The 25,344-nt window shown below is 43.1% G+C and overlaps 2 protein-coding genes across 2 annotated transcripts in view; one reads left to right on the forward strand and one right to left on the reverse strand.

The window, feature by feature from the left end:
* The window catches only part of MOB1B (MOB kinase activator 1B), a gene marked incomplete at its 5' end in the record, with an annotated part of 84,192 nt that extends 75,725 nt beyond the window's left edge, over positions 1-8,467 (reverse strand). Inside the window, 2 exons of the mRNA XM_084626345.1 lie at positions 4,153-4,217; positions 8,319-8,467. The remainder of the gene's footprint in view (positions 1-4,152; positions 4,218-8,318) is intronic.
* A 579-nt stretch (positions 8,468-9,046) lies between these two features.
* GRSF1 (G-rich RNA sequence binding factor 1) lies at positions 9,047-24,410 on the forward strand. Its single transcript, XM_084626342.1, has 10 exons — positions 9,047-9,367; positions 10,852-11,005; positions 12,027-12,182; positions 14,147-14,290; positions 16,537-16,672; positions 19,889-20,082; positions 20,235-20,359; positions 21,838-21,973; positions 22,231-22,314; positions 24,224-24,410. Exons 1-9 carry the CDS (start codon positions 9,062-9,064, stop codon positions 22,287-22,289), a joined length of 1,410 nt encoding a protein of 469 aa, XP_084482468.1. The 5' UTR covers positions 9,047-9,061; the 3' UTR covers positions 22,290-22,314; positions 24,224-24,410.
* The last annotated feature ends 934 nt before the right edge of the window (positions 24,411-25,344 follow it).

A 25,344-nucleotide genomic window follows, 5' to 3' on the forward strand; every position in this document is an offset into this window, starting at 1 on the left:
TGCCCATAGCACCCCACTGCCTCCCATCCAAACACTACACCCCATTTCTGCAGCACCTCACACCCCCAAACCTCCCACTACTGCCACCCTCTTAGTACCTCACTTACCTAACGCTACTTCTCGCAACACCCTCTCCCCAATCACGGCACCCTGGTACCAGCACTGTTCCTCCAAATACCTCCCACCTCTCCCGCATTGCCTACTCCCTAACCTCCAAGAATCCACCTTCAACAGGACAACTGTCTTCACAAAAGCCCCAATAGCATTTCCCTCACAACAAGCCTATCAGCATTCCAGACCTTCCCCTAAACCTTCATTAGTGCTTGCCCCATCCAAAGCTCCTACCAGTATTTTCCTCATAACATACCCGCAACACCTCCCCATTAGCATTTTTCTAAACTGAAGACCACCCCCACTACACCCCATTCCCAACACCCACTATTCTGCACTAACATCTCCCAGTAACGAGATTAGTCTAGTGGACAAGGCACTGGACTGGGACTCTGAAAACCTGGGTCCATTTCCCAACTGACTCACCGATTTCATTTGTGTCCTTGGGTAAATCGCATAGTAATTCTGTGCCTCAGTTTCCCATCTGCTGCAAAGACAATAGTTCCCTATTTCACGTGGCTCAGGAACTGATAAAATCAGAATCAAAGTATTGGAGAACAGCTGCAAGCCACATTTCTGGGCAGTTTGGACTGTGCTTTGGGTGTCCCTACCGTACAAGACAACTCCTAGATTAAGCAAGAGACTCTTACTTTTCTTGGGGGTCTCCTACCCAGTATTCTAGTCTAAACAAAAATAAAAAGTGCAATCCAAGGATATAGGCTGTTGGTGAAATCTTAGCCCTATTGAAGTCAATGGCAAAACTCTTATGACTTTAGAAGGGCCAGAATTTCACTTCTTTATTTCACAAGTTGCTGGGTGCACGCAGATGCCTGCTGTGGGATCCCTGAGTTCTGCGTCAGTGGGTGAAGAGTCTGTCCACATGGAACAACTTGTAGGATCAGGGCCATAGTTGAGACAAACAGAAAAATGCACTTTAGCATTTAAATGCATACGAAAGGCAGGAGACCTTCAGGGTTGCTGTAAGGCAAGTTGGATTTTGCCAAAAGATGTCAGAGCTTAACAAAGAGTTTTAAAATTTTTATAGGATAAGTTCTAGGGTTTGAAAGTCTCCTGCCTTACTCATGCATTTAAAAGTTGAATGGCTTTTTCTGTATTCCAAACTAAGTCAGAATGTCAGGTTGGTGTCTCCCTGCTCTATTCATAATTGTATTTTAATACTCTGTATTAAAGAAGCTTTTTTTAAAAAAATGGTTTATTGGGGGATTTGGGGTGTAATTAGGATGCATTTAAGATGACATTGCACTTTTTTCAATATATTTTTTAACAATCTGTATCTAGAGGGTATTTCTGAATTTGTTGGCCAGGTAGATCAGGCCCTATGCCTCAAAAAATATTGGGGGGAAAAACTCAAATGCAGATGTATTCTGGTTTGGACCTGAATAATCTGCATTCCCTCCTCCCACCCAAATGCACTCTTCTGCCTCCAGAATGTTGTATTTTACTAGCAAGCTAAATTTCAAAGTCTTACTGCAGTATACTATAAGAGACGCTTTACCTTGGTAACTGTCATGGGAGATTACATTACCTGTATACTTTATGCCTTGTAGCATTTTTCTATTCCTAAGGGCAGGAGATATGCTTATTCCAGACATTGGGGATATGAGGAATCAGCAGCAGACTGCAGTGTTACATAAGCATAGACCTGCTCAGCTGAGCAAGTAAAGACATGTTGAATCTAACAGATAGGAGGAGACAAAGGACCAGCACTAATAGGTTCTTGAGCTGCAGCCACATCCACAACACCAACCTTAGTGCTTGGAGAGTTAAGAGCCAGAGGGCCTTATGCTCCACTAAAAGTACTGCTTACAGGAACCTGATTGGAGGAGCTCTGGAGCCCCTGATTGGAGCAGGTACACTATTTAAGCCAGAAAGAGACACAGAAAGTCATCTGTGCAACAAGATTGATCTTTGTTTCCAGCTACAACATACTGTGCTGTCAACTACTTCACTCCCAGCTTTGTCCAACTTCAGTCCTATCCTGCCCTTCCCTTTTCTGTTCCTGGTCCCTACTCCTTTTTCCTGAGTTGGACTCTTTGACTTTGATCCTGGGTCTGACCCTTGTCTCTGACTGGTTCTGACCTTTGGTTCCATTTCCTGTCTCCTGCTCTGACCACTAGCTCAGACTGCCCATGTCCCAGTCCCTGATAGCAACGGCCTCACATCTGTTTTGGGGGATTATCTACTATACCACAAAGCATAAAAATTTACTTTGAAAGGGCCCTAAACCTAACACTTGACAAAATGCTTTGGTTCCAAATGAAAGTTTCCAGGTTCTAGTCACTGATAAAGATGAATTCATTTGGTGCTCAGAGCACAAAAATGTTCTTAAAATTATAATAAATATGTACTTTCTAAGGCAGGGGTGGGCAAACTTTTTGGCTGGAGGGCCACATCGGGGTTGCAAAACTGTATGGAGGGCCAGGTAGGGAAGGCTGTGCCTCCCCAAACAGCCTGGCCCCCACCCCCTATCCAACCCCTCCCACTTCCCACTCCCTGACTGCCCCCTTCTAAACCCCTGACCCATCCCCCGCTCCTTGTCCCCTGAGCAGCCCCTCCCGAGACCCCCCCAACCCTAATCGCTCCTCTAGGACCCCCCCCGCTCCCTGTTCCCTGACTGTCCCAACCCCTATCCACACCTCTGCCCCCTGACAGGCCCCCCCCAGGACCTCAGGACCCTATCCAACCCCCTCTGCTCCCTGTCCCCTGACTGCCCCAACACCTATCCACACCCCTGCCCTAACTGCTCCCCAGGACCCCACCTCTTAGCCAACTCCCCCCGCTCCCTGTCCCCTGACTGGCCCGACCCCTATCCACACCCCCACCCCTGACAGGCCCCCCGGGACTCCCCCCCCATCCCCTGACCGCCCCCCCAGAACCTCGCCCTATCCAACCACCCCCTGCTCCCTGTCCCCTGACTGCCCCCCGGAACCCCCTACCCCTTATCCAACCCCCCCCCCGGCCCCAGCTGCTCAGAGCAGCATGTTTGGCAGCTGTACTCTGCCACCCAGAGTGCTGCCCACGCGTAGTTGCGAGGGAGGGGGGAGGCAGCAGGGGAGAGGCTGGGGGCTAGCCTCCTGGGCCGAGAGCTCCAAGACGGTCCCATGGGCCAGATGTGGGCCACAGGCCGTAGTTTGCCCACATCTGTCCTAAGGTGTATAGTGAGAGGAAAACAATGTTTAATCACGAGATCCACTTCTGCAACTAATACAATGCAGTACATTAATGCCAGGGCTCTAGGAATATTGTACCCTAGATCTTGGATTAAATCTACAGTATGTAACAAGGTGTTTTTTTAGCAGGTGTATTGTTTTCCTGATTAATGTATGGTATTTGTCGCCAGGGGAATGGATACCTAGATGACTGATTAATATGATAACTGAATATTTACATGTGGATATCTGACAGACTCTATGGTTAGTACCTCTGGAGTTATTTTCATGTACTAAATCAAATCCTGAACAAACAAGCAAAGCATGAATAAGTGATTTTTACTCCAGGAATTACAAAAGATTATGTGATGGGACATAATCCTCACCCCCACACCAGAAGTAGGACACTTCTTCAACCTGACTATGTCCAGTTACAGCTGGGTATCACGAAGAGTAATAAATATGGCCATTTGTTACCTCCAACAAATCCCATGGATTTGTTGTACCATGCTGTGTGTGGCCCCCACTTCCTGACATGCTAACAATTTCCATCTCTGGGATAAAGTGTGGAAACTTTCTCCAGAGATCTCTGCAGTGTTTGTGATATGGAGTTCCTCTGCATGGGGTTCACGCATATTTCATTCCCACATGCAGCCGATTCTCAGTGATGGATGTTTTGCAGTATCATTCACATAATAAGATACTATATATGTACAAGGTTTGCAGGTTAGGCCATTAGAACATTAAATAGTCTCCTAAGAAAAATCATGGAAACCTCATTGCTTGGATCGTTTAAAGTAAAACAAATCACTTATGACTATACTGAAGGCAACAATTGTGCTCTGGTAAGGTGATACACAGAGTATCTTACCAGAAGAGCAGCACCTGTTCTGATGCATGACTTGTTCAAGACTTTTCTTCTTTCTGCATCTCAGGCTATAGAAAACAAGAATTTGTGTAAGTAATTTTTAACACACAACTTTGCTACCAATAACCTCATTAACAATGAACAATACTCTGTCTTCCTAGAAATATAAATCCTCTAAATCCTTAATCAAATACAATATTGATGGGGAAGCTCAGATGTACTTATGATAACAGATTTCCTTTTTCAGATAGGCTTTCTTAACCAGGATTTCTGAAGAATAAATAAATACAAGGTAAATTTGACATATGTAATGAACCTTTTTCTTATCCTGGGTGTAGGGTCTTTGTTTCATAAATACATTCATGTTTACATATAAATGTTTTCTTACAGGAGTCACAGTGATGCCTGGAAGATATCAGTGTCATATTAAGCCATAATACATGTGCAATCATTGTCATATATTGCTTATAGGCTGTTTTGCCAACAAACTGTTGCCTCCTAAAGGTAATCTTGCAGACACTCTGAAAACTGCAAGACGGGTTCTGGAATGGGATACTACCCACATAGATATTCTTCCCATCAGTGGAGGAACAGATACGTTGAAGGCAAGATAAGTGAAAACAGATGTGCATGCATCTATTGTTGACAGGAATCCTGCTTGTGCTCTGCTCAGCTGAGAAATATTCAGGAACAATTTATCTATATGAAAATAAGATCTATGTAGCACTGCCATAGTCAGTGAGGCTCAATGATCTGGTTATGCAGTGAAAAGCTGTTTGGCCTGGAAGCTGATTTATGTTATAGGCCAAACTGTCAAAAGCAGCTTCTAAAATTGTACCTGCAAAGTTTCTGCACTCAAGTTTTTGTATATGCAAAACTTGGGTCTGCATATTGAAATACATGTTATGAATGCAAATCTCAGGTTTGGCATATGCAGAAAACTTGAACATTAAAAACAACAGGCTCAGCTTTAAAAGCTGGGCTGAAGCCCCTTTGCAAATCCACATATGTGACTTATTGTGTCCAAAATCCAATAAATTGGAGAGGACTGTTGTACAAAGGCTTGTGCTCTAAATTTTCCAAGGTAACAAAAGTCCAACTCATCCTATTACATAAAATTGTTTATAAATATGAGTAAAAATTAGGAGAGAAATAGATTGGTACAAAATAGGTTGTTTATTTTCAAAGAATGGCAATAAGAGGCCTTCAAGGCTCCTGGTAAAGTCATGCATTGGCAGAACAAGCTGATTCTAGAAATGGGAGAATGTGTTTACAGTTTAAATCACCAAAATGTTTTGATTGGTTAATTTTAATGGGAGAGGTTACCTCCCCTTCTTTGACATTGCTTTATCTGGGGTTGCACTAGATAGGACCAGTGGAATGTGAGACTGAAAGGAGTGAGCTTCACCATCATGGCTGCCAATATCCCCACCATCTCCCGGAAGCCTGGGATCCACCATGACAGGGTGGGTCTTCACTGTTCCAATTCTGAAAGAATCCTTACCGGAGCAGGTCAGAGAGATGGAAAACCAGAGAACATCACCAGCTTTGGCTAAATCCTGACAATCTTGCATGTGAGCCTTAGGCTCCTGCTGTCACGTCCTCCCTCATGTGTCATTTTCCTTCCCTACCTTTTTTCTTTTCTGCATTATTTCTTTTTGCCTCTGACTGATAAGAATTTGACTTATTTGGCCAAGATAACTCCACCTTTTTCAACACTGCTATGAGTCTGTGACCAGAAAGGCCGGCAATGCCTTGAATAGCACAGTGCCAGGTCACACAGTGGCTGATCAGACAGCATGCTGGGCCTGTATTACTCCAGCAGTGAGGATGTAAGTGAAAGTCAGTACCAGAGACATTGTATGCTTGTCTTGTCTTAAAGGAACAACAGCAGTTCTATGCCATCTAAAGTAACCCCCCTTCCCTCCCCCCCCCCCAAAAAAAGTCAGGACAGTTAGGACTGTCTTTAATACCAATTAATACCCTGTAAAAGACTCTCAAGCATAGTGACAGGTTTCAGAGTAGCAGCCATGTTAGTCTGTATTCGCAAAAAGAAAAGCCGTACTAGTGGCACCATAGAGACTAACCAATTTATTTAAGCATAAGCTTTCATGAGCTACAGCTCACTTTTCCACTGAATGCATCCGATGAAGTGAGCTGTAGCTCACGAAAGCTTATGCTCAAATAAATTGGTTAGTCTCTAAGGTGCCACTAGTACTTCTCAAGCATAGTGGTGGTGGTGGGTTTCCCTATGTACTCCTTTAAGGGAAAGGGCATAAGGAATAAATAAAATTAAAAAAAACCTTAACATTTCAAATACTTTAACTGTTTATCCTTCTTCTTCGCTGTTTTTTTTAATAAAAAGTTGAAAAGATTGCAATGGTGGTTATTACAATGGGAGTAAGCCTACAATAACTCAACATGAAACCCTGAACCACACTTCACTGTTTAATATTGTAACCGAAGAAGCCTTTGTTTACATCTTAACCGTAATGGGCCCTGAGATAGCCATTTATCAACCCAATGGGACACATGGGATACAGGACACATGTATCTTAGAGCTTGTTTACACTTTACTCCTGGGGGAATTCTGTGCCACTGCACATGCACAGAATTTATGTCCCTCACAGATTTCTTTGCTTCCTTGCAGAAAAATGGCTTTTTGATGGGGAAGCAAAGGGAAGTCACGAGAGTGGTCATAAGACCCTCCCCAGCAATATGTTTTGTGTGCCCAGGGCAGCCGACAGAGAGGTAAATCACTGTGGGGCGGGGGCAGGACTGGGAAAAACCCGGCTGGGCTGGGAAGGATGGGACTTCCTCTTCCCCTGCATGGCAGCTGGGGCTGTGTCAGACCCACCCCCAGATTTCTCCCCTGCACACTTCAGCTGCGAGAGATCACTATACAGGTTGCTGCTCCCCATCTGCCCAACCCCCATGCATCCAGACCCTTCATAACCAGACCATCCCGCCGAGCCCCACTCCCTCTGCACCCAGAACCCCCCTGACAAGCCTCACTCCCCCTGCACCTGGACCACCCCAACAAGCCACCATACCCGGATCCCCAGCCTACCAAGCCCCAACCAGCTGCAACTGGATCCCCATCCCACTGAGCCCCACTCCCCCTGCACCTGGACCCCCCACTAAACTCCCCACACCCAGACCCCCCTGCCGAGCTCTATCCCCCCCAAACCCAGACTTCCCCCACTGAGCCCCAACCACCTTCTTCTGGACCCCCCTGCAGAGTCCCATTACCACTGCACCCAGACCCCCCCAACAAGCCCCTGTGCATCCAGATCCCCCCCCACACCCAGATCCCCCACTGAGCCACCCGCACCCAGATTGCCCCACACAGAACCCTCTGAAACCACACCTGGATCCCCCCACGCTAAGCCCCTCCACACTTGGATCCTGCATTACTGAGCCTGCCTGCCCACACCTGGTACAGCTGGCATGAAGGGGCAAGGTGGTGGGTGTTTCTGGGGCAGGCCCAATCCTTGCGCTGTGTCCGGATTGGGTGCAGCCTCACCACTGAGTCCATGTCCCACGGGGGAGCTGCATAACGATCTCCCACCTCTGGGCAGCCAGTGGCCTCCACATTTATATGACAAATAAAATGTGCAGAATTTTAAAATACTGTGTGCAGAATTTATAATTTTTTGGCACAGAATGCCCTCAGGAGTAACACTTATAATGCTACAGCACTGTAGCTGCACTACTGTAACACTTCATTGAAGACACTACCCGCACTGATGAAAGGGCTCTTCCTGTCAGCATAGGTATTCTACCTCTCTGAGAGGAGGAGAATTCTCCTGTCGACCTATTGCTGTCTACACGGGGGGGCGGGGTTCGGTCTGTTTAACCGCGTTGCCAGGAGTGTCGATTTTTCACACCTCTGACTAATTTCCTAGTCAGGCCTTATTCATTTGAGACAATTCATCTTTTTCCTGCTGCCTTCAGCCTGTTAGTTACATAATTTCTTTCTCCTTAGTGACCAAGCTTTTCAAAATGAGAAACATGTTTAGAAGGGAAAATGGGAGATGACAACATGGTTAAATGATTAAGGCAGGGACGTGGGAGTCCAGATTCATGGGTTCTTTTCCCACCTCCGCTAGACTCACTGTTGGAGCCTTGAAAAGTTTGCCAAGCACACCGTGCCTCAGTTTACTCACCCGCAAGATGGATATATTAGTTATTACAACACCACCTCGCTCTTATGTAGCACTTTTCATCAGTCGACTTCAATGCGCTTTACAAAGGAGGTGACTGTTGTTACACTGAGCCACAGAGAGGTGAAGCCCCTTGCCCAAGGTCACCCGGCAGGCCCGTGGATTATCCGGGGACAGCACCCAGGTGTCCTGAGTCTCGCCCAGTGCTCCAGCCAGGAGGCAACACGGCCTCCCTGGATCAAAGCGCACTAAGCTAAAGGGCGACCAGGCTCCCTTATTCGGGGTGGAGCATCCACACGGTCACGGGGAGCCGCTGCTCCGAACTAGGTGCAGACAAGCCCTAACCCCTGCCTAGGTTCGGTCTAGCCGAGGTCTTTTCGCCAGGGGTTTCAGCGACCTGGGGGAGGGGGGGGAAGAGTCTCTCTTCTTCCGGGCTCGGAGCGTCCACACAGGGAGTCACCGGACACGACACCCCCCGTGTAGCCCAGGGCTCACCCCGGTACCACCGCAGGGGCTAAACCTAGCCCGCCCGCGGGAGGGGACGGCGGGAGGCGCGAAGCGCCCAGTCCAGGCCGGACCGGACCCCACTCGCCATGGCAACCAGCCCGGGGCCAGCCCCACCACCGCGCCAGGGCCTCCTGGGAAGGGGAGGCGGAGCCGCCCGCCCCGGGCCACCTGGTGTCCCCGCCGCAGCGCATGTGCCGGGCCCGCTCCGCCCCCGCCGCCTCGCCTCGCCGCCGCCGCCCATGGCCGGGACGCGCTGGGTGCTGGGCGCGCTGCTCCGGGGCTGCGGCTGTAGCTGCAGCAGCTGCCAGCGCACCGGGGCGGCCTGCCTGCCCCTGCGCCCCGCTGCCTCCGCCGCCGCCGCCGGGCTGTCCGGCCTCTCCGGCCGCCGCCGGCTCCTGCTGCTGCTGGGGGCGGCGGCCGCGCAGAGCCGGGGCCTGCAAGTGGCGGTGGCCGCCGGCAGCCTGCCCAGCCCGGCCGGGCCCGGGTTCGGGGCCTTGCGGGGCCCGCTGCTGCACCCGGCCCACCCGGGGCGGAGCTACGGCCAGGTACCATCCCCCCGCACCGGCCGCATGGGGGGCGTAGGCCCGCGGCCCGCACCCCCTTCCCCGGGGAACCTCCACCCCACCCTAGGGGTCGCTGCTCCCCGTTTCTTGGGGGGGTTCCCAAAGGGCCCCCTGGTTGACGCCCCGCCTTCAACTTTCTGGGGGACCCTGAAGCGGGGCGTAACTCCCCCCTCGATCTCTGGGGGATCTTGTGGGTGTTGCTTCATCCTCCCCTGACTACCCCTGCCCCCCCCAGATCTCTGCAGGAATTCTCTGCCCCTGTCCCCCGAAATCTGCTCCCTTTTCTTCAGTCTGTAGGGGGGCGCCCATCTCTAGCCTCTGGGGGGGTCACTCCCTTTTCCATCAACTCCCCTTTTCCTAGGGTCACTACCTGGGCTCGCTATCTCCTCCCTGGCACCCACTCTGAGTGATATAAGACTTTCCAGGGGGGAGAGGGGCTGTTTTTTCCTCCTCATGTTCCTGTTCCTGTGGGTAGCACCCAATCTTTATTGGCCACTGTGTCTGTTTATACCTAGGAGGTCAGTGGAAAAGCCATTTATTGGAGCCCTTACAGGGTTAAGAAGAAATTCTTGTCACTCTTGGGAGAACTCCCTTACCCAGCGTTGAAGGTCACCTCTGTTGCCTTCTCCATCGTGCCTAGGAGGGGAGGACATTATCTGAGATGTTAAATACCCAGTCTCTTGTCAAGATAGCAAATTAGAAGCCACAGACTTTTTTGTATAAGTAACTTCTCTAAGAATGCTATCATTCTGTAAAATGACTGTGAACTATTGTATACAGGGTTTTTTTCCCCTGTATTGTGTCTAATTTCTTGAATGCTGAGATTTGTGTAAGAAACTTTTTTTTAAAAATGATTAATTGCCCAAATCTGCTAGATTTGTAGCATAGCATAAAATAGTTTTCAGAGGAAGGTCTTGTGTATCCTGTTGCCATTAGGCAACTGGCTCAGGGTCCCTAAAATTAAGTTTCTCATTACTTGCTCAGCTCATTTATTTCACTATTCCTTCCATGCTCTCGGTGAGGAGTGTGTGGACTTTTCAATCCTATGTTTCAGCTTAACAAAAAGTAAAACATGGTGAATTTTTCACAGAAACTGGGTCTGTGTTTGAGTTTGTAACAAAATAATCTGAGTAGTTTTCCCTTTTCTTCCAAAGATTTCAGGCACCTCTCAGTCATTAGGCATTATCTGTGGTGGAGACCCTGAAAAGCAGACTTTTTAAGAAATAGTTCTTTTTGTTTAAGTCATTTACTACTCCTGGGACTGAAAAAATCTGTATAAGGAGCAATCCTACAGTTTGACTGGGTAATCTAATAGACTGTTTTTATCTCTGTTTACTTCTCTGAACTGCTGGTGAGAGCCTGCACAATATTCATTTAATAGTTGTAACACAGAAGGGAATGATCACTGAAACAAGTAGTTGAGCAGCTGTTGTTCTTAAAAATAATACTGTTTTCCTTTTTCAAAGGATTTGAGTTCCTCATTTCAAGATGAGTATCCTCCACTCTCAGAGTATGAACCAATTCCATCCAAGACTGGAGAGGAAGATGATGTGTTTCTTATCAGAGCCCAAGGATTGCCATACTCTTGCACTGTTGAAGATGTGCTTAGTTTTTTCGCTGGTATAATATCTGGTCTTATACAGAGATGTGATGTGGTTGAATGTGTTTTTAAATATTAATGATTGAACCTAAAACTTAAATCCTATGTTTACCGTTCAGTTCCATTTTTATAAGTATTTGATATGGTGGAGCTATTTATTCTGTGTTCAGTCTCTCTGTCTCATAAGGGTACAAATTAGGGCTGTTAAGCAATTAAAATAATTAATTGTGATTAAAAAAATTAATCCTGATTAATCACGCTGTTAAACAATAATGGAATACCATTTTAAATATTTTTGGATTTTTTACATTTTTCAAATATTTATTTCAATTTTAACAGAATACAAAGTGTACAGTGCTCACTTTATTTTTTATTACAAATATTTGCACTGTAAAAAAACAAATAGTATTTCAATTCACCTAATACAAGTACTGTAGTGCAATCTCTTTATCATGAAAGTTGAACTTACAAATGTAGAATTATGTACAAAAGAACCCTGCACTCATAAATAAAACAATGTAAAACTCTGCTTAATTGACAGCTCTTGTACAAATAAATCATTTAACTTTATTTTTAAAGTTATATTTTAAAATACTCATTATTTGAATTACAAACTCAAAAAATAAAAATTTGCCAAGCAGGTAAGGCCTTGATGCTACAATCTGATCCAAGTGGGTAGATCCTTGCATCTGCGCAGAGCTCTGCTGACTTCTGTGACCCTCCATGTGGGTATAAATATCCACCTGTTTAGAACAGATTGTATGATCAAGGCCTTAAATGGATAACCAGTCAAAATTAAGGCAATGTATGATCCTAGTTGTGTGTATGTGGAGATATCTCTATCTATAGATAGATAATGGCATCTGTATGGCATTTACTGTCCTGTGTTTGATATACTGTAGTGTGCTGCTTGGGTGAAATTTTTATATAGGATCAGAATGTTCAGTTTCGATTGGACCAGCAGATTATGGTAAGGAAGAAACACAATAAATCAATACTGTGTTGTTTCTTTAACCATGTCTTTTGTGTGTAACTTTCTAGACTGCAGGATTCGAAATGGAGAGCGTGGGATACACTTCCTTTTAAACAGGGATGGCAAACGCAGAGGAGATGCTTTGATTGAACTAGAGTCAGAACAGGATGTGCAAAATGCCTTAGAAAAGCACCGGGAATATATGGGTCAGCGGTATGTGGAAGGTACGTGTAATCCATCTGTTTTGAAGATAACCTACATATATTAAAACAGGTGCAGAATATTTCGGAACAAAACTAAAGTTATATACTGTGTGGGAAACAGAGGTAAAAGTGTTGTAGAAGTTAAAAGGACTGAAACAGTAACTACAAGAAATGTGATTGCGGTTGTGAAGATTGTTGTATATCAATCAGTGTCAGCATACACAGTTTTACTATTTAGTACCTATAAGCAAAAACCTTTAGGCATTGTTCAGTGTTGGTTTTTTTTTTTTTTTTTTTAACAACTCTTAATTCTAAAGAGGGCCTGGAGGGTAAGTAGAGTTAAAGCTAGCTTCCTGTTTTGAACTTTATTTTCATATATGCTTTCCCTCTCTGCTCCCAAACTTCACCAAAACCAAATGAATCCCCTCAAAAGCTCAAATACCACATCTTATCCCATGATTCCATTTTATGAAGAAGGTTAGGCAAATAATACAAAGAGCTTTGGAGAGAAGGGGATTGAAAAGTCATGGTTTACTCTCCAAGAATTTCCTTACCTTTTTTTGCTTGTCATTTCTCTGAAATGGATTTACATACTTCAACCTTTTCTCCTCCTGTCATTCTTCCAATAGAGCTGTTTGGAAAACGTATTCTTTTCCCATTGAAAATATCAACAAAGAACACTTTGTTTTTATCAAAATTGTCCACAAAAAATCAAAACCTGAGATACTTTGTCCAAAAATAAAAACATTTCATTTTTGAAATGCCTCCACAACCTGGGTATCTCATGCTCCCATCTTCCGCTATAGGCTGGGATTCCTGGTTGGACTCCATCTTTCATGATGCATCACAGTCTCCCCTCTTGATAAGGGAGGCTGTGCATCATGACATTCATACGGCTGCAGGGCATTATGTATTCCCAGGGAATTCTGCACCAACAGTTCTGCGCACAATATTTTAAAACTGCAAAATTCTACATATTTTATTTGTCAAAAAAACCCACTATAATCACGCTAGTTTCAATTATTTTGGTAATTTATTTCAAAATACCTGTCAGCAAGCATGTCTCTAACAATAGACTACAAAAAAAAAAAGACTCAGGAAATGTTTTCTGACCAATAGATTTGTTACTAGGCATATTAATACAGAATGCTGAGTAATTCATTTAAACTAGCATACAGAAACATATTTCCTGCATCCCTCAGAAACAATGCAAAGGCTTGGGGGAGTCGGGGTGACAGGGGAGCCAAAGGAGATGGAAGTAATTGCTGGGAAGAAGCTTGGGAGTGACCCTGAAGTGTGGGTGGGAGAAGTATGGAACTGGGTTTTGGGTTTTTTAGAGCAGAGGAGGGATTGTTAAGGAGTTGGTGAACCTCCCCCCTGCTGACCCTTAGCTTCTCCCATTCAGCCAGGCACATCTGCCCCCACCCCATGTGTCCCTGCATCGCCACTCCCCATTCAACCAGGCATATCTGCACACGTTCTCATGTAGCCCTGCACCTTCACTCAGCCAAGTATAGCTGTCCCTGTGCCCCGATTCAGCCACCCCCATTCCCACACTACAGGATCTGTCGGTTGCTGTGTGGCTTGCAGGTTTGAAGGGGATTCCTTTCCCCGTTACATAAGTTTCATAGATTCATAGAATATCAGAGTTGGAAGGGACCTCAGGAGATCATCTAGTCCAACCCCCTGCTCAAAGCAGGACCAATCCCCAATTTTGCCCCAGAACCCCCTAAATGGCCCCCTCAAGGATTGAACTCGCAACCCTGGGTTTAGCAGGCCAATGCTCAAACCACTGAGCTATCCCTCCCCCCTATTGTAAAAGTTTTTTAAACTTCTCGGGAAACCCAAGTGAAAACTACAGTTAAAGTTGAAAGAATCCTATTGCTTCAGCCCAAAACCAAGAAGACTCTTTCTTTCTTCAGGGTGACTTTGCAGGGGTTGGGGTGCAAAGGAAAATATACAGTCTAGTCTTGTATTCTTTGCAGTTTTTGAAATACATAATGAAGATGTAGATGCCATATTGAAGAGTCTGCAGTCCAGTTCATCCCCTGCAGTTAATGATGGAGTTGTACGCCTCAGAGGCCTTCCTTACAGTTGTACTGAAGCAGACATTTCAGAGTTCTTTGCAGGTGACTTAAGACTTTTTTCTTTTCAGCTAATATCTTCTAAATAATATCTTCTGCTTAGCTGATGTAAATTTGAGTTGTAGAAATTCTCAAGTGCAATATGGTGATGTCGTCTTCTCCTGCTGTCTGCAGGACATGTTGATACTTATGGCTCTCACAATTACTGGGCTAACTGCACCTCTGACCCCTTCTGGTCTGACTGCACACATTCTCAGGTGTGGTGGCATCACGCAGTTTTCCCACTCTCACAACCGAGCCTTTGGCTGCAGTCCCCTGGTACTAACCATGATTAACTGAGCAGGTCTGATTTAAATTCAGAACCTGCTGCCCTCTTCCCTCCAAGGGCTGTGACCAGTGGTATCCAGTGACTAGACAGCCTTCTTAAAGCAAACTGGTTCATGGAGTTTAAGGCCAGAGGAGATTATTAGATGATCTAATCTGATCTCCTGTATATCACAGGCCAGCAGCATCCACATGCTAAACCCAGCAACCAAAATTAGACCAAAATGTTATATCCCACAAGAGACTACACCACTGTGTGCCGCAGGCAGAGAATAGGAAATCAGAAGCATTTCAGAGAAAAAGATCTTAAAACAAGAAATCGACTGTACACTTGTCTGTCAGCCTTCTGCATGGGAACACTGGCAGATCTAAGCTTCCTGCATAACACCCCTACATGACACTCTCTGCCCTTAACTCACAAACCAGTTCCCCCCTTTACTTCAGGCAGTGTGTCATCCTGCTCAGTCTTTTGATCACCCTTCTTCACAGCTGCTAAGTCATTTTTAACAGTTTTTAACCCTTTGATCTTTTAGCGCCCAGCCCTGGTAAAACAAGCCTTGCAGCTCTGTAGGAAACAAAATAAAGTATCCTTGAAGTCAATATCTTTGCTACTGTCTTTCCAGTGTCTGCTGGGATGTGCCCTCGCTGAATTAAACCAATATAGGTGTATAATAAACCTTTCACTAGCCCTACTATATTTACACAGTCTATCTCGGTCACTAGGTCACCTACAGTATTAACACACACATACACAGCAACTCCACATCTGCTGCTCTGGCATCCTCAGAAGGCAATAGTGCAGCAATTACAAATTCTGCCGACAGGTCCTAGAAGAGGGAGGAGCAGCACCCATTAAGACTTGGGATGCATGCCCACCATCAAAGCAGAACAGAATCCTGTTGCTGAGGGGTGGCCCGTGCTGATTGGGGAGAGATTTTGCTTCCCTTCTGGGCTCTGCAGGATTGGCTTCCACTTTGTAGAGCCAAGATTAGGATGAAAATAAGATGAAAAAGTTAAGGCACATAATAGATAAAATGGTGCCAAAATGAAATATCACCGACGGTATATTGTGCACCTCTTCATAATGTGATCACTCCTTTCCTATGTAGTTTGAGCATTGAAATAGTTAACAATGTTGATATTTAAATGATCCTCACTAGTTAACACATGACTGAGAGAAATGTGAACTGTCAAATTCATCAAAGCCACTGTTTCAGGCTGTCTGCAAACTCAGGCAGATGTTGCTGTGTCGCCTTCAAAATGTGAACAGACTGTGTTTAAAGTCATAACAGCTAGATAGGTACTTACTAACAAATATGATGGAGAACAAGATGACAGCCCTCCAGGAAAAAATCAGTTGAAGAACTCAGCCCAGCCTGGTCCATTTCAAGCCTTGGTTTAGAGTTAGCATAGAGGTTTAGAAGCTCTAGGGTATATCAAACATCATGATTATATCTCTGGCTTCTCTAAAGTGTGGCAGGAAGGATTGCACAGGGGAAAAATAATTAATCATTTAAGTATGGTTGAATACTTCCCCTGACTTCTGTGTGGGCTGGTAGAAATTGAGAATAAGTCTGACAAAATGAGCACCTGCCAGCTGTTGAGTAGGGAGAACTTGTTCATGTGCTTTAGGTCCTCTGTCCTTAAACAAAAAAACAACAACCCCCAATAGAAGAATGTAGAGAACTGAAATCTTGTAGTAATCACTTATTTTCCCTTTGAAAACTCAGGCAGACAAACATTTCAGAGAGTAAAGCTCATATAAAAGTAAACTTTATGTACAAATCAAGGAAAAGGTAGAAAAGGAATAAGTTTTAAAAAAATCCAAAATGTTCAGTACTTGATCAGTTCTATTCAGGGCAGCTTGTTAGTTCAGAAGTAGGTAAGTTTTCATCTTTTTAAAACAAGAGAAGGAAAAATGCATATGCTACAGCTCATATAAAAAAATGTTTTTCCCCCCTCCAAAGGTTTGGATATAGTTGAGATGACTTTTGTCATGGATCAGAGAGGAAGAAGGAAAACAGGAGAAGCTTTTGTGCAGTTTGCAGCACCAGAAATGGCAAATCAAGCCTTGTTAAAGCATAAGGAGGAAATCGGGAATCGGTATGTGTTTCAGTGTGGTTAACTAAGTGTTTTACATTAGGACTTTAATCTAAGGATACAGAATAATTTAAAGCTTGTGGATATAAACAGTGAACAAACATAACTGTGTTCACCTTTTTGTTCCAAATTGTTCATTGACAGTATGCTCTTTCACTCCCCCTCCTTGCCTTGATTACCTTGCTTTTCACTGGGTGATGTGTGTATTACCCCAGCCATACATGCTAGCATGAGTGTCGTTTGAAACATTTTGTGCAGCGTGGAGACTTGGTGAGATGTTTTGATGTAATATTTAGGATTCTTAAGGGAACTGGATGCCTTTCATTAGACAGTGAAGGTTAAAAAGTTTCTGGGAGATGTAGTCCGTTACTCTGGCCTAATCCGGGATTCTGGCTTTAACAGTACCCATCTAATTTAAATGGGAACATTATGGAATAATTTTGCAGGAGAATAGGTAAAGCATCTGCTGGGCTGGGATAGTCTTTCCAAGGCCATTTTTTTGATGCCTGCAATTGGGTGGAATCTGGTGCATGCCAAATTGAAAAAAAATTGTTCTTCTGAAATGTATTTTAAAGAGGTCTGAGTCATTCCTGTCAGAGGTTATCCAGACAGTATCTAGAGGGAGGAGTAACAAACTGGGTTGTCTGCTTCCCCTTTAATTAGAACATGGCTTGACAAGTATATTCCATCTATTAAAATTCTTTCTTAATGTTTAATATTTTTCCTTCTGTTTAGTAATTGTAGATGGTTGCCATAGCTACCTTTTTCTCTGGGTGTTTTGTTAACCTATTTTCACCTGTAAATCATACTTGCTAAAATCTCTAGCATCTTTGGTCTCATTTGCATTTCCTGCACCGTATCAGTGTTATCTGTAATGAAGAGATCTTAGTTGTATACAATACTAACCATGGCTTCACCAAAGTGGGATTGTTACCTCAGTCATTACATATAAAATCCTTATTAACACATCCCAGGAAAACTGCTTTTGCTTTTTGTTTCTTGTAGTTTCAGCATACTGCGAGCCTCTAATCTGACATCCCTCATCCTTTCTCTCCCCTAGATTTTTTTTCACATTATTGCTTTCTATGGCCCCAGCTGTAACTAGGAACAGACTAATTTAGCAATTGTGGTTAAACACTATTGAGGCCAACTTTACTCTAACGCTGTTTGGTCCAGCCTGTGTGAACAGGACCAAATCTTGATTTCATTAGGTTCTTAATAAAAGGATAACCTAGAAAGAGGCCTTGGCTATTTTGTGATAACTTTCCCCTCTTTCATATGAATGGGGTCCTATTAGTATTCCTTGATATTGCAGTTCATCTTGGTCCGTTTTTCTGGAACTTTCTGTTTATCTAAATTGTGTGTTATCCCATTGATTTTCACTCCATTCTTTAAAAATTGGGCCCCTTGGCAATCATCTTCCACTCTTTTCTTGATTCCTGACTAATTTTGTATAATCTAAGTTTCAGTTAACTGTGCTTCCTTATTAATATTTCCTTGTGTTACATCTAATAGCACCTTAAATTATTAAAAGAGAAAGGACATTCTAAGTGACTTTCCACTGTCCATGCAGCTTGCATCTCTGTTTAGCCACTGAAAATAGAATAGATGGTTTATTTTTCAGCACTAGTACAGTGCTGATCCACCGGAATTCATACTGCTACAGGAGAAGTTTAAAAATAGCATTTTTTTTAAAATGCAAATTATTATTTATGCAACAAAATGTAAATTTTGGTTCTGAATTAAGTTGATAGCATCCTTTCAAACACTGAAGTAGACTCCATTTAAGAGGCCACATCTACACTACCCGCCGGATCAGCGGGTAGTGATTGATTTATCGGGGATCAATTTATCGCATCTAGTGTAGATGTGATAAATAGATCCCCGATTGCTCTGCTGTTGACTCTGGAACCCCACCAGGATGAGATGTGGAAGTGGAGTCCATCAATCCCGCACTGCGAGGATGCGAAGTAAGTGATTCTAAGTCGATCAAAGATACGTCGACTTCAGCTACACTGTAGACTAAAGATCTTGTCCATACCAAATTGATGTTCTGTGTGGCTTTTATTATCATGACTGTTGCACAGAAATGTGGTTTTTCTCTTCTCTGGTGGCTCCTAATGTCCCTGGGCACAATATCTGGGTTCCCCATCTTCCTGAATATTCTTTGTCTTTTAGGAGCCCTTCTGAAGGGGCTCAGCACTTTTGATTGCCATTTTCATAATCTCAGCACTCCCGGTTAAGTGCTCTGGGATTTAGTACTGTGGATTGCATGATACCTAATAGCTTGTAAGATTTAAAGACCCAGAATGGCTACAGGCTTGCTTCAGTCCTTTTGATGATTTTATTCAGGTAGAGAATTATGGAAGGAGGGACACAGAGGTGTTGGTGCATTTGTTCCTTGAAGGATGAGGGCTGTAATTTTACAGTAGATTTCAGTTAGGATAAGACACTTGTCCCTCTTATGCTTGCATCTTTTACCCTGATTAATTTGATTCTGGATCCTTTGCAATTACACTGTTTATGGCCCAACCAGTTTTGTATCAAAACCTCAGTATTTCTAGGTAAACTTTAACTCAACTCTAAACAGGACTGTACTGAAATCTTTAATGAAATTTAGCTGTATGAAGTCAGTGCATGCCATTAGAGCACCACATTTCCACTTTCTTCATCTGATACAATTGTTTCATCTCATGCTCTTTGGAACTGTGCTTATGTATGGATCAGAACATTATTTTCTTCTACATGCTTTCCTAACTTATTCTGCTATTTTTAGTACTGAATTGGTCTGTAGGAGTGCTGCAAATGTAGCCACCCTTCAAGTGGCTACATAGTCACATAAGTGTTGAACAAACTGCAGGGTTTTAGAATCCCATTAACACTTGAAATCACTGTGACCATTTTGGATTTACTCTGAAGAAGCAGCAAGTAGTTCCTAAAGCTTTAAAAGATTAATGTTAAGTTGCAGAGGCAGGCTTATTTGGTGCAGTTGAAAACTTAGCTTTAAAATGACTGTCCAGAATTCTCTGCTTCTTAATGAATCTCATGCTAGCTGCAAGTTGTGATGCGTGATTTTCAGCTCCCACAAAGCAGCATCCAGTAGGAACTCTGATAGCACGACACTTGAAAGTAATTGAACATTTTTGAAAATTCAGTATTCTTTCTATGGGTGTGTAGGCATACCATGTAATCCTTTTACCTTTTACCTTTTAAATCTAGATATATAGAAATATTTCCAAGTAGGAGGAGTGAAGTTCGAACCCATAGCGGTTCGTACAGGGGGAAGATGATGATGATGAAGAATACTTATCCAACTGCTAAACTGATAAAAGAATCTGAATCAGTCTTTGAAGAAAATGAATTGAGTCAGACCCTAGGACCAACAGCAGCTTGTGAAAGTGAAAAAGAAAACGGTGAGTTCTTGCTTGTTGCGTTTGTTCTTTGAAGCTCCTTTGCATTTTGTCACTCTTGCTTTTGTCTGCACTGTGTACACATGCATACAAACCATTTTTATGGAAGAGTGTAATGTTGCAAGTACTAACGCTACTTTTGTTCACCTGTGAAGAATCTTATAGAGAAGTGATTGAAAAGCCTCGGGATGCTTCAGAATTCGGGAGTACCTCATCACCGCTGCATTTTGTCCATCTGAGAGGTCTGCCTTTCCACGCTAGTGCCCAAGACATTGTAAATGTACGTTACAGTATGATCACTTGAATATACAGCATTAGTGACCATTTAAACCCTGATTACAGTTTGAAGAGTATCAACCTTTTGCACTATAAATATTTTAATGCTGCCTAATTTCCAGATGGATTGTATGCGGAAACTCAGGATATTTTAAAGAGTTGAAAGGACAAGATTCAGACACATTGTGGGGGATGGTGGGTGGGAGCAGAAGTCAAGGGATGGGGGGTAGAACAGATTCAATAACTAATTAAATCCTTATAGTTAAAGTGTCCCACTTACTACTGTAAATTTAACTTTTGGTAGATGCACATACAATTTCTGCCTCGGAGTGTGAAAATTCTCAGGCCTAAAAAAATCCTCTAGCTCTGTTACAAGTCACTTGGCTTGTGGTATCTGAGGCTGTAATAGAGGTCATTATTCCATAGCCGAGTCCTCCGTCTTGCTTATTTTATTTAACATTTATGGTTCAGTAGAGCCTAGAGGCCTCAACTAAGTTGCTGTGTCATTGTGGTAGGCACTGTTCAAATGGTCTGTTCTAAAGTGCTGCCAGGCCTCGGTTTTGTGCTAAAGTATCTGAGCTAGTACTGCTAATAGCAGAGCCTGGGGGAGAGGTAAAACTAATGTGAAGTCAAAGAGCAACAAGAACAGCAGAGCGTGAAGCTTCACTAGGAGAATATTTTTGGGTAAAGATGTTAAACAAAATAGACTGTCCTGCTTTCTTCTCCCCATTCTGTCTTGCATGTGTGTCTTGTTAAAAGAGAACGGTAAGAACAGATTTTTTCAATAGCCTAAGGCATACCACTGTGGGTGACTGCTCTTGTGTACGTGTTCATGCCAGATCTTTTAAATAAACTTCTCTGCAGATCAATCAAAAAAATCTTGTTTTAAAACTGAATGGGTTTGATAAGATTTGTCCAATATAACCAGCATTTGTCCCCATGTTTAGCTGTAAGCATGGCTATGCAATCGATACAGCTGAGGGTTTTTTATTTTCTGGTGGGGGGAGGGGAAATAGTTAATCTAAATAGAGGTAGGAGACATGGTGTTTGTTCTGACAAACAGGACATTTTCCATGCAAGGTGGTGAATGTCAGGGCACATGAGCAAATTTAGTCAAAAGGGTTTGTCGAATAAAAAGGGTTCAGATAAATATGATTGTGCTTATCTAAGCAGCAGCAAATTTAACTGACCATTTTACTTCAACTTGGGTATTCCCTTTATAGTGAGAAACCAAGTTGTAACAAAATGGTCAGCTAACTTTGATGCTGGAAGGAATCTTGTATATAAGCGGAAGAAAAATGGTAACTAACTGTAAAACATTTTAATTCTATCAAATAGGAGTTCCCAAGGTTTGAAATATTAACACTGCAATAAACTTGTAGAATTAAACTGCATAGCTTACCTCCTCCCCATTGCTCCATCTTGCCTTTCAGTTTGACTCTTACCTGCTAGCCATATATACTTAGGTTTTGTTTTCTTTAGTTTTTTGCTCCACTGAAACCTGCAAAAATCACCATGGAATATAATTCCAGTGGGAAAGCTACAGGAGAAGCAGATGTACATTTTGAGACTCATGAAGATGCAGTTGCTGCTATGGCTAAGGACAGGTCACACGTGCGTAAGTAGTGCTTGCATGTCTTTCTGCTGTGCAGTCTTGCTGTGGAGCCCGGTAGTGCCAGTCATCTGGAACATCTTGTCAGGCCTTGAGCTGTGTACTGATCGCGTAGTACAGAGTACCTTTCAAGGTCTAGGCCTTGAATTGTTCAGGCCTGAAATGTTTAACTCTGCTCAGTGTGACTGTTGCATGCACTATACAGGCTTACTTTTTTGTTGTTGTTCAGAAACGTTATAAACCATTTTGTAATTATTCCCCAGAGCATAGATATATTGAATTATTTCTGAATTCATCTCCAAAAAGAAAACACGATTGCTAGTGACAGTGGCACAATCTCAGACTAGGTAAGTGTATTAACTCCTTCCCCCACTTGAAATGCATGCTGTTTCCAAAGATGGACAATTTGACCCTTATTTCATAGGCGTACTCATATAGCACACTGCCTGTATGCAGTACTTCAGCTATTTAAGACAAGTAACTTAAAGTCAAAATCTAAGTCTAGACTGTTCAAACAACCATACCTAAAAGTTAAGCATCTAAATTTATAATGAATTTCTCAGAGGTCTTATTTCAGGCACCCAAATTTGAACGTTTTGACCTAAGGACCCCATCCAACTCCTGTTTAAAATATTCTTTTCCTTAATGGAGTTGGATGAGGCCCTCATTTAGACAATACTCAGTGAAGCATGACAGAACTGAGTGGGATGCTGTGGCACGTCAGACTCTTTATAGCTGGACAGAAATTGATAGGACTCTCAGTTAAGCAGTGAACTTGTGCTGGAATTCAGATTTTAAAGTGTCATCCCCCCACTCCACCCCCAACCCAAATCCACTGATTCTCTGGTTACTGTGGAAGGTGAAATGAAAGCCTAGGCTCATGAGTTTCTCAGTTGTGGAACTAATTTTTGTGAGTTATGTGTACCTGAAAAATGTATTGACCATTTCTACAGCAGTGGAGTGCCATGAGAAGCAAAACTTGTAACCCTTGATAGCATTTGAAATAGCTGACTTCTTCAACATTCTTTCTTGGTGACATGGGAGATACGTTGCCTACATCATGGGTGATGGAACTAGGCAAATGAGAGAATGTATGTGAGGGAGCAATCTTGACTTTTTTGATCCAGCCTCCTCTGAGTCAGGTGGTGGTGCCACTGGCCAGGGTCAAAATTTGTTCACTTAAGCAAACGTCTTTTAAGGCTTTTCATGATAACCGCTGGCTTTCAGTCATTCTTAAAAAGCCCATGTTGTGGCTGTGCTTGGACTGTGAGCCTGCTACATGAAGTCCACCTGATAGAGAACCATCATGAGCTTTGTTCAAGCATTGAGGTGGAAGAAAGCAAGATGCTCCACAGGAGCATAATACTTGGATCAGCTGAGCCAAGAGAAAGGGGTGGAGATTAAACACATGCAGTTGAAGTTGTTGCTGATTGAAGCCTATTTAACCTGATATGTAGTTGCCTGCAGTGAACACCTGGGGCTGCTGTCCTGCTGCAGGGAGATTGTCCTCAGGCTATAGGGCTCTGAGACACAATTGTAGATTCTTCCCTTAAGTGTTTTCTGCAAAATATAAATGTTGGCTTTATTTTTTTAAATTAACTTTTTTTGATGGAGTAGAACTTTAGAATATATTCCTTGCATAGAAGAGTGTTCCCCATCTCTCCCCCTTCACTTTCCTAGTCTGAACTCTGTAGCAAATGCAGTGGAAGATGGAACCTGCTCAAGTGCTACATTGATTAGGTTAGAGGTAAGAGACTAGTTGAGTTTCAAGGCTTTGATCTTCTTTGCCAGGTGTAGCAGACACTTATCCCATGCATAACTTGAAGACCATCTCCAACACTGCTTTTTGTTACTTGAGGAAGCAGTAACTGTTCTACCCTTGCACTACACGTCTGCTGCAAAGTCTGACAGGAGTATTTAGCACTATCTATGACCTCTTTAATGGGCATGCTGGTGAGCAGTCTTATTGAAAATGGGTTAATTTGCAGAGCATGATTTGGTTTAGCTCTGGGCTTGGATCTCCTCCAGTTCAGCAGACTTGTCAGAGGACCTGCTTATACCATTTTAAAGAGCTGCTTGTTTCAGTGGTGGCTTAATTTAGGTAAGCTTTGAGCGTTCCTGACAACTTAAGAGTTGTTGAGAGTAGAGAACTCTCAAACACCACTAGGGGAAGGGTGTTGGGGTGGAAGAAAAAGTTAGCATTTGCCAAATGAGAGCTTCTGATACCCAATCTAACATTTTTTCCTTTCTTTTCAGAATGAAGCAAGAACTGTTTCGTTTGCTCATCATTCTTGGAGCTAGATAGAGGTTCTCCTGTTCGGTAGCAAAGATAAACCACAGAGGACATCTTGTTTTTCCAAAGGCAATTCAATCTGTATCTAAAACTATTCAGCATGGGTTTGTGTAGTAAAGCGCACAATAAATGGTTTTCACACTGTGGAAATTGTCTGTAAAAACAGAATTAAGGTTGATTCCATAAACTGTCCTTGTATTATAGTAATTGTTACAGTACAGGCAGGGGTAAGTTCTGATCTAGGTTGTTGCTGTGACTGAAATATCACCTACTTGTTGCATTACTGTTCAACAGCTTATTTTTGACCTAAGCTGCTTAAGTTCTTAGTAGGTAAGAACCCTTTGTTTAAAGATTCCAGCAATAGTTGACACCCTCTGAACAATGCTGTCAACTTAATGAGAGCCCAACTACCTCATAGCTTTGTATAATTTAAATATCCTAGAAAATGCTTGGAAATGCAAAAGCATAGTAGAGAGAGGGTCTAAAACACAGAATGTGTTTCTAATACAGATTTTGTAATGGTTCCACAACTCTTACCTATTGTTTTAACAGGTGCTTTCCTTTGTCATCTAAAACAGGCATCCCTCATCCCATTGTGCTTAAGGATGGAGTTAACACTTTGAAATTGCCTGAGCTTATTAAACTTCTACAAATTTACGTTCAGTCTGTGAGGTGAAAGGTAACTGTTCTCTGTATAGTGCTTAAAGGCACCTACCCAAAAATTTAATCAAAGATGTTTCATATTTGCTTTTACTGGATCGTTTCTAAACTGCATATTGTATAATAGCACTGCTTTTTCCCCATGTACTTGGCTGGGAGACTGCAGTAGCTATATGAAGCTAGACTCAGTACACAGTTGGAAAATGCTTAAAATTTTACAGTTACTCAAAATGACAAGCTTTTATTGTGATGGTGAAATTAATTTCACTTTTTCTTATACTATGGTGGTGCAAGTTCTGTATTCTTCCCATATTCTGAGTAAGGCTTTCTCCACTTTCCCTTGGTTAAACTGTTACTGAATTTACAGTATATAAGAGCATTAATGCCTCTTTAAAATCTCATCTTTCAAAGCATCAATTTTTCC

This window comes from Lepidochelys olivacea, assembly GCF_965140295.1.
Source record: "Lepidochelys olivacea isolate rLepOli2 genome assembly, chromosome: 4".
In the NCBI taxonomy this organism is placed as follows: domain Eukaryota; kingdom Metazoa; phylum Chordata; order Testudines; family Cheloniidae; genus Lepidochelys; species Lepidochelys olivacea.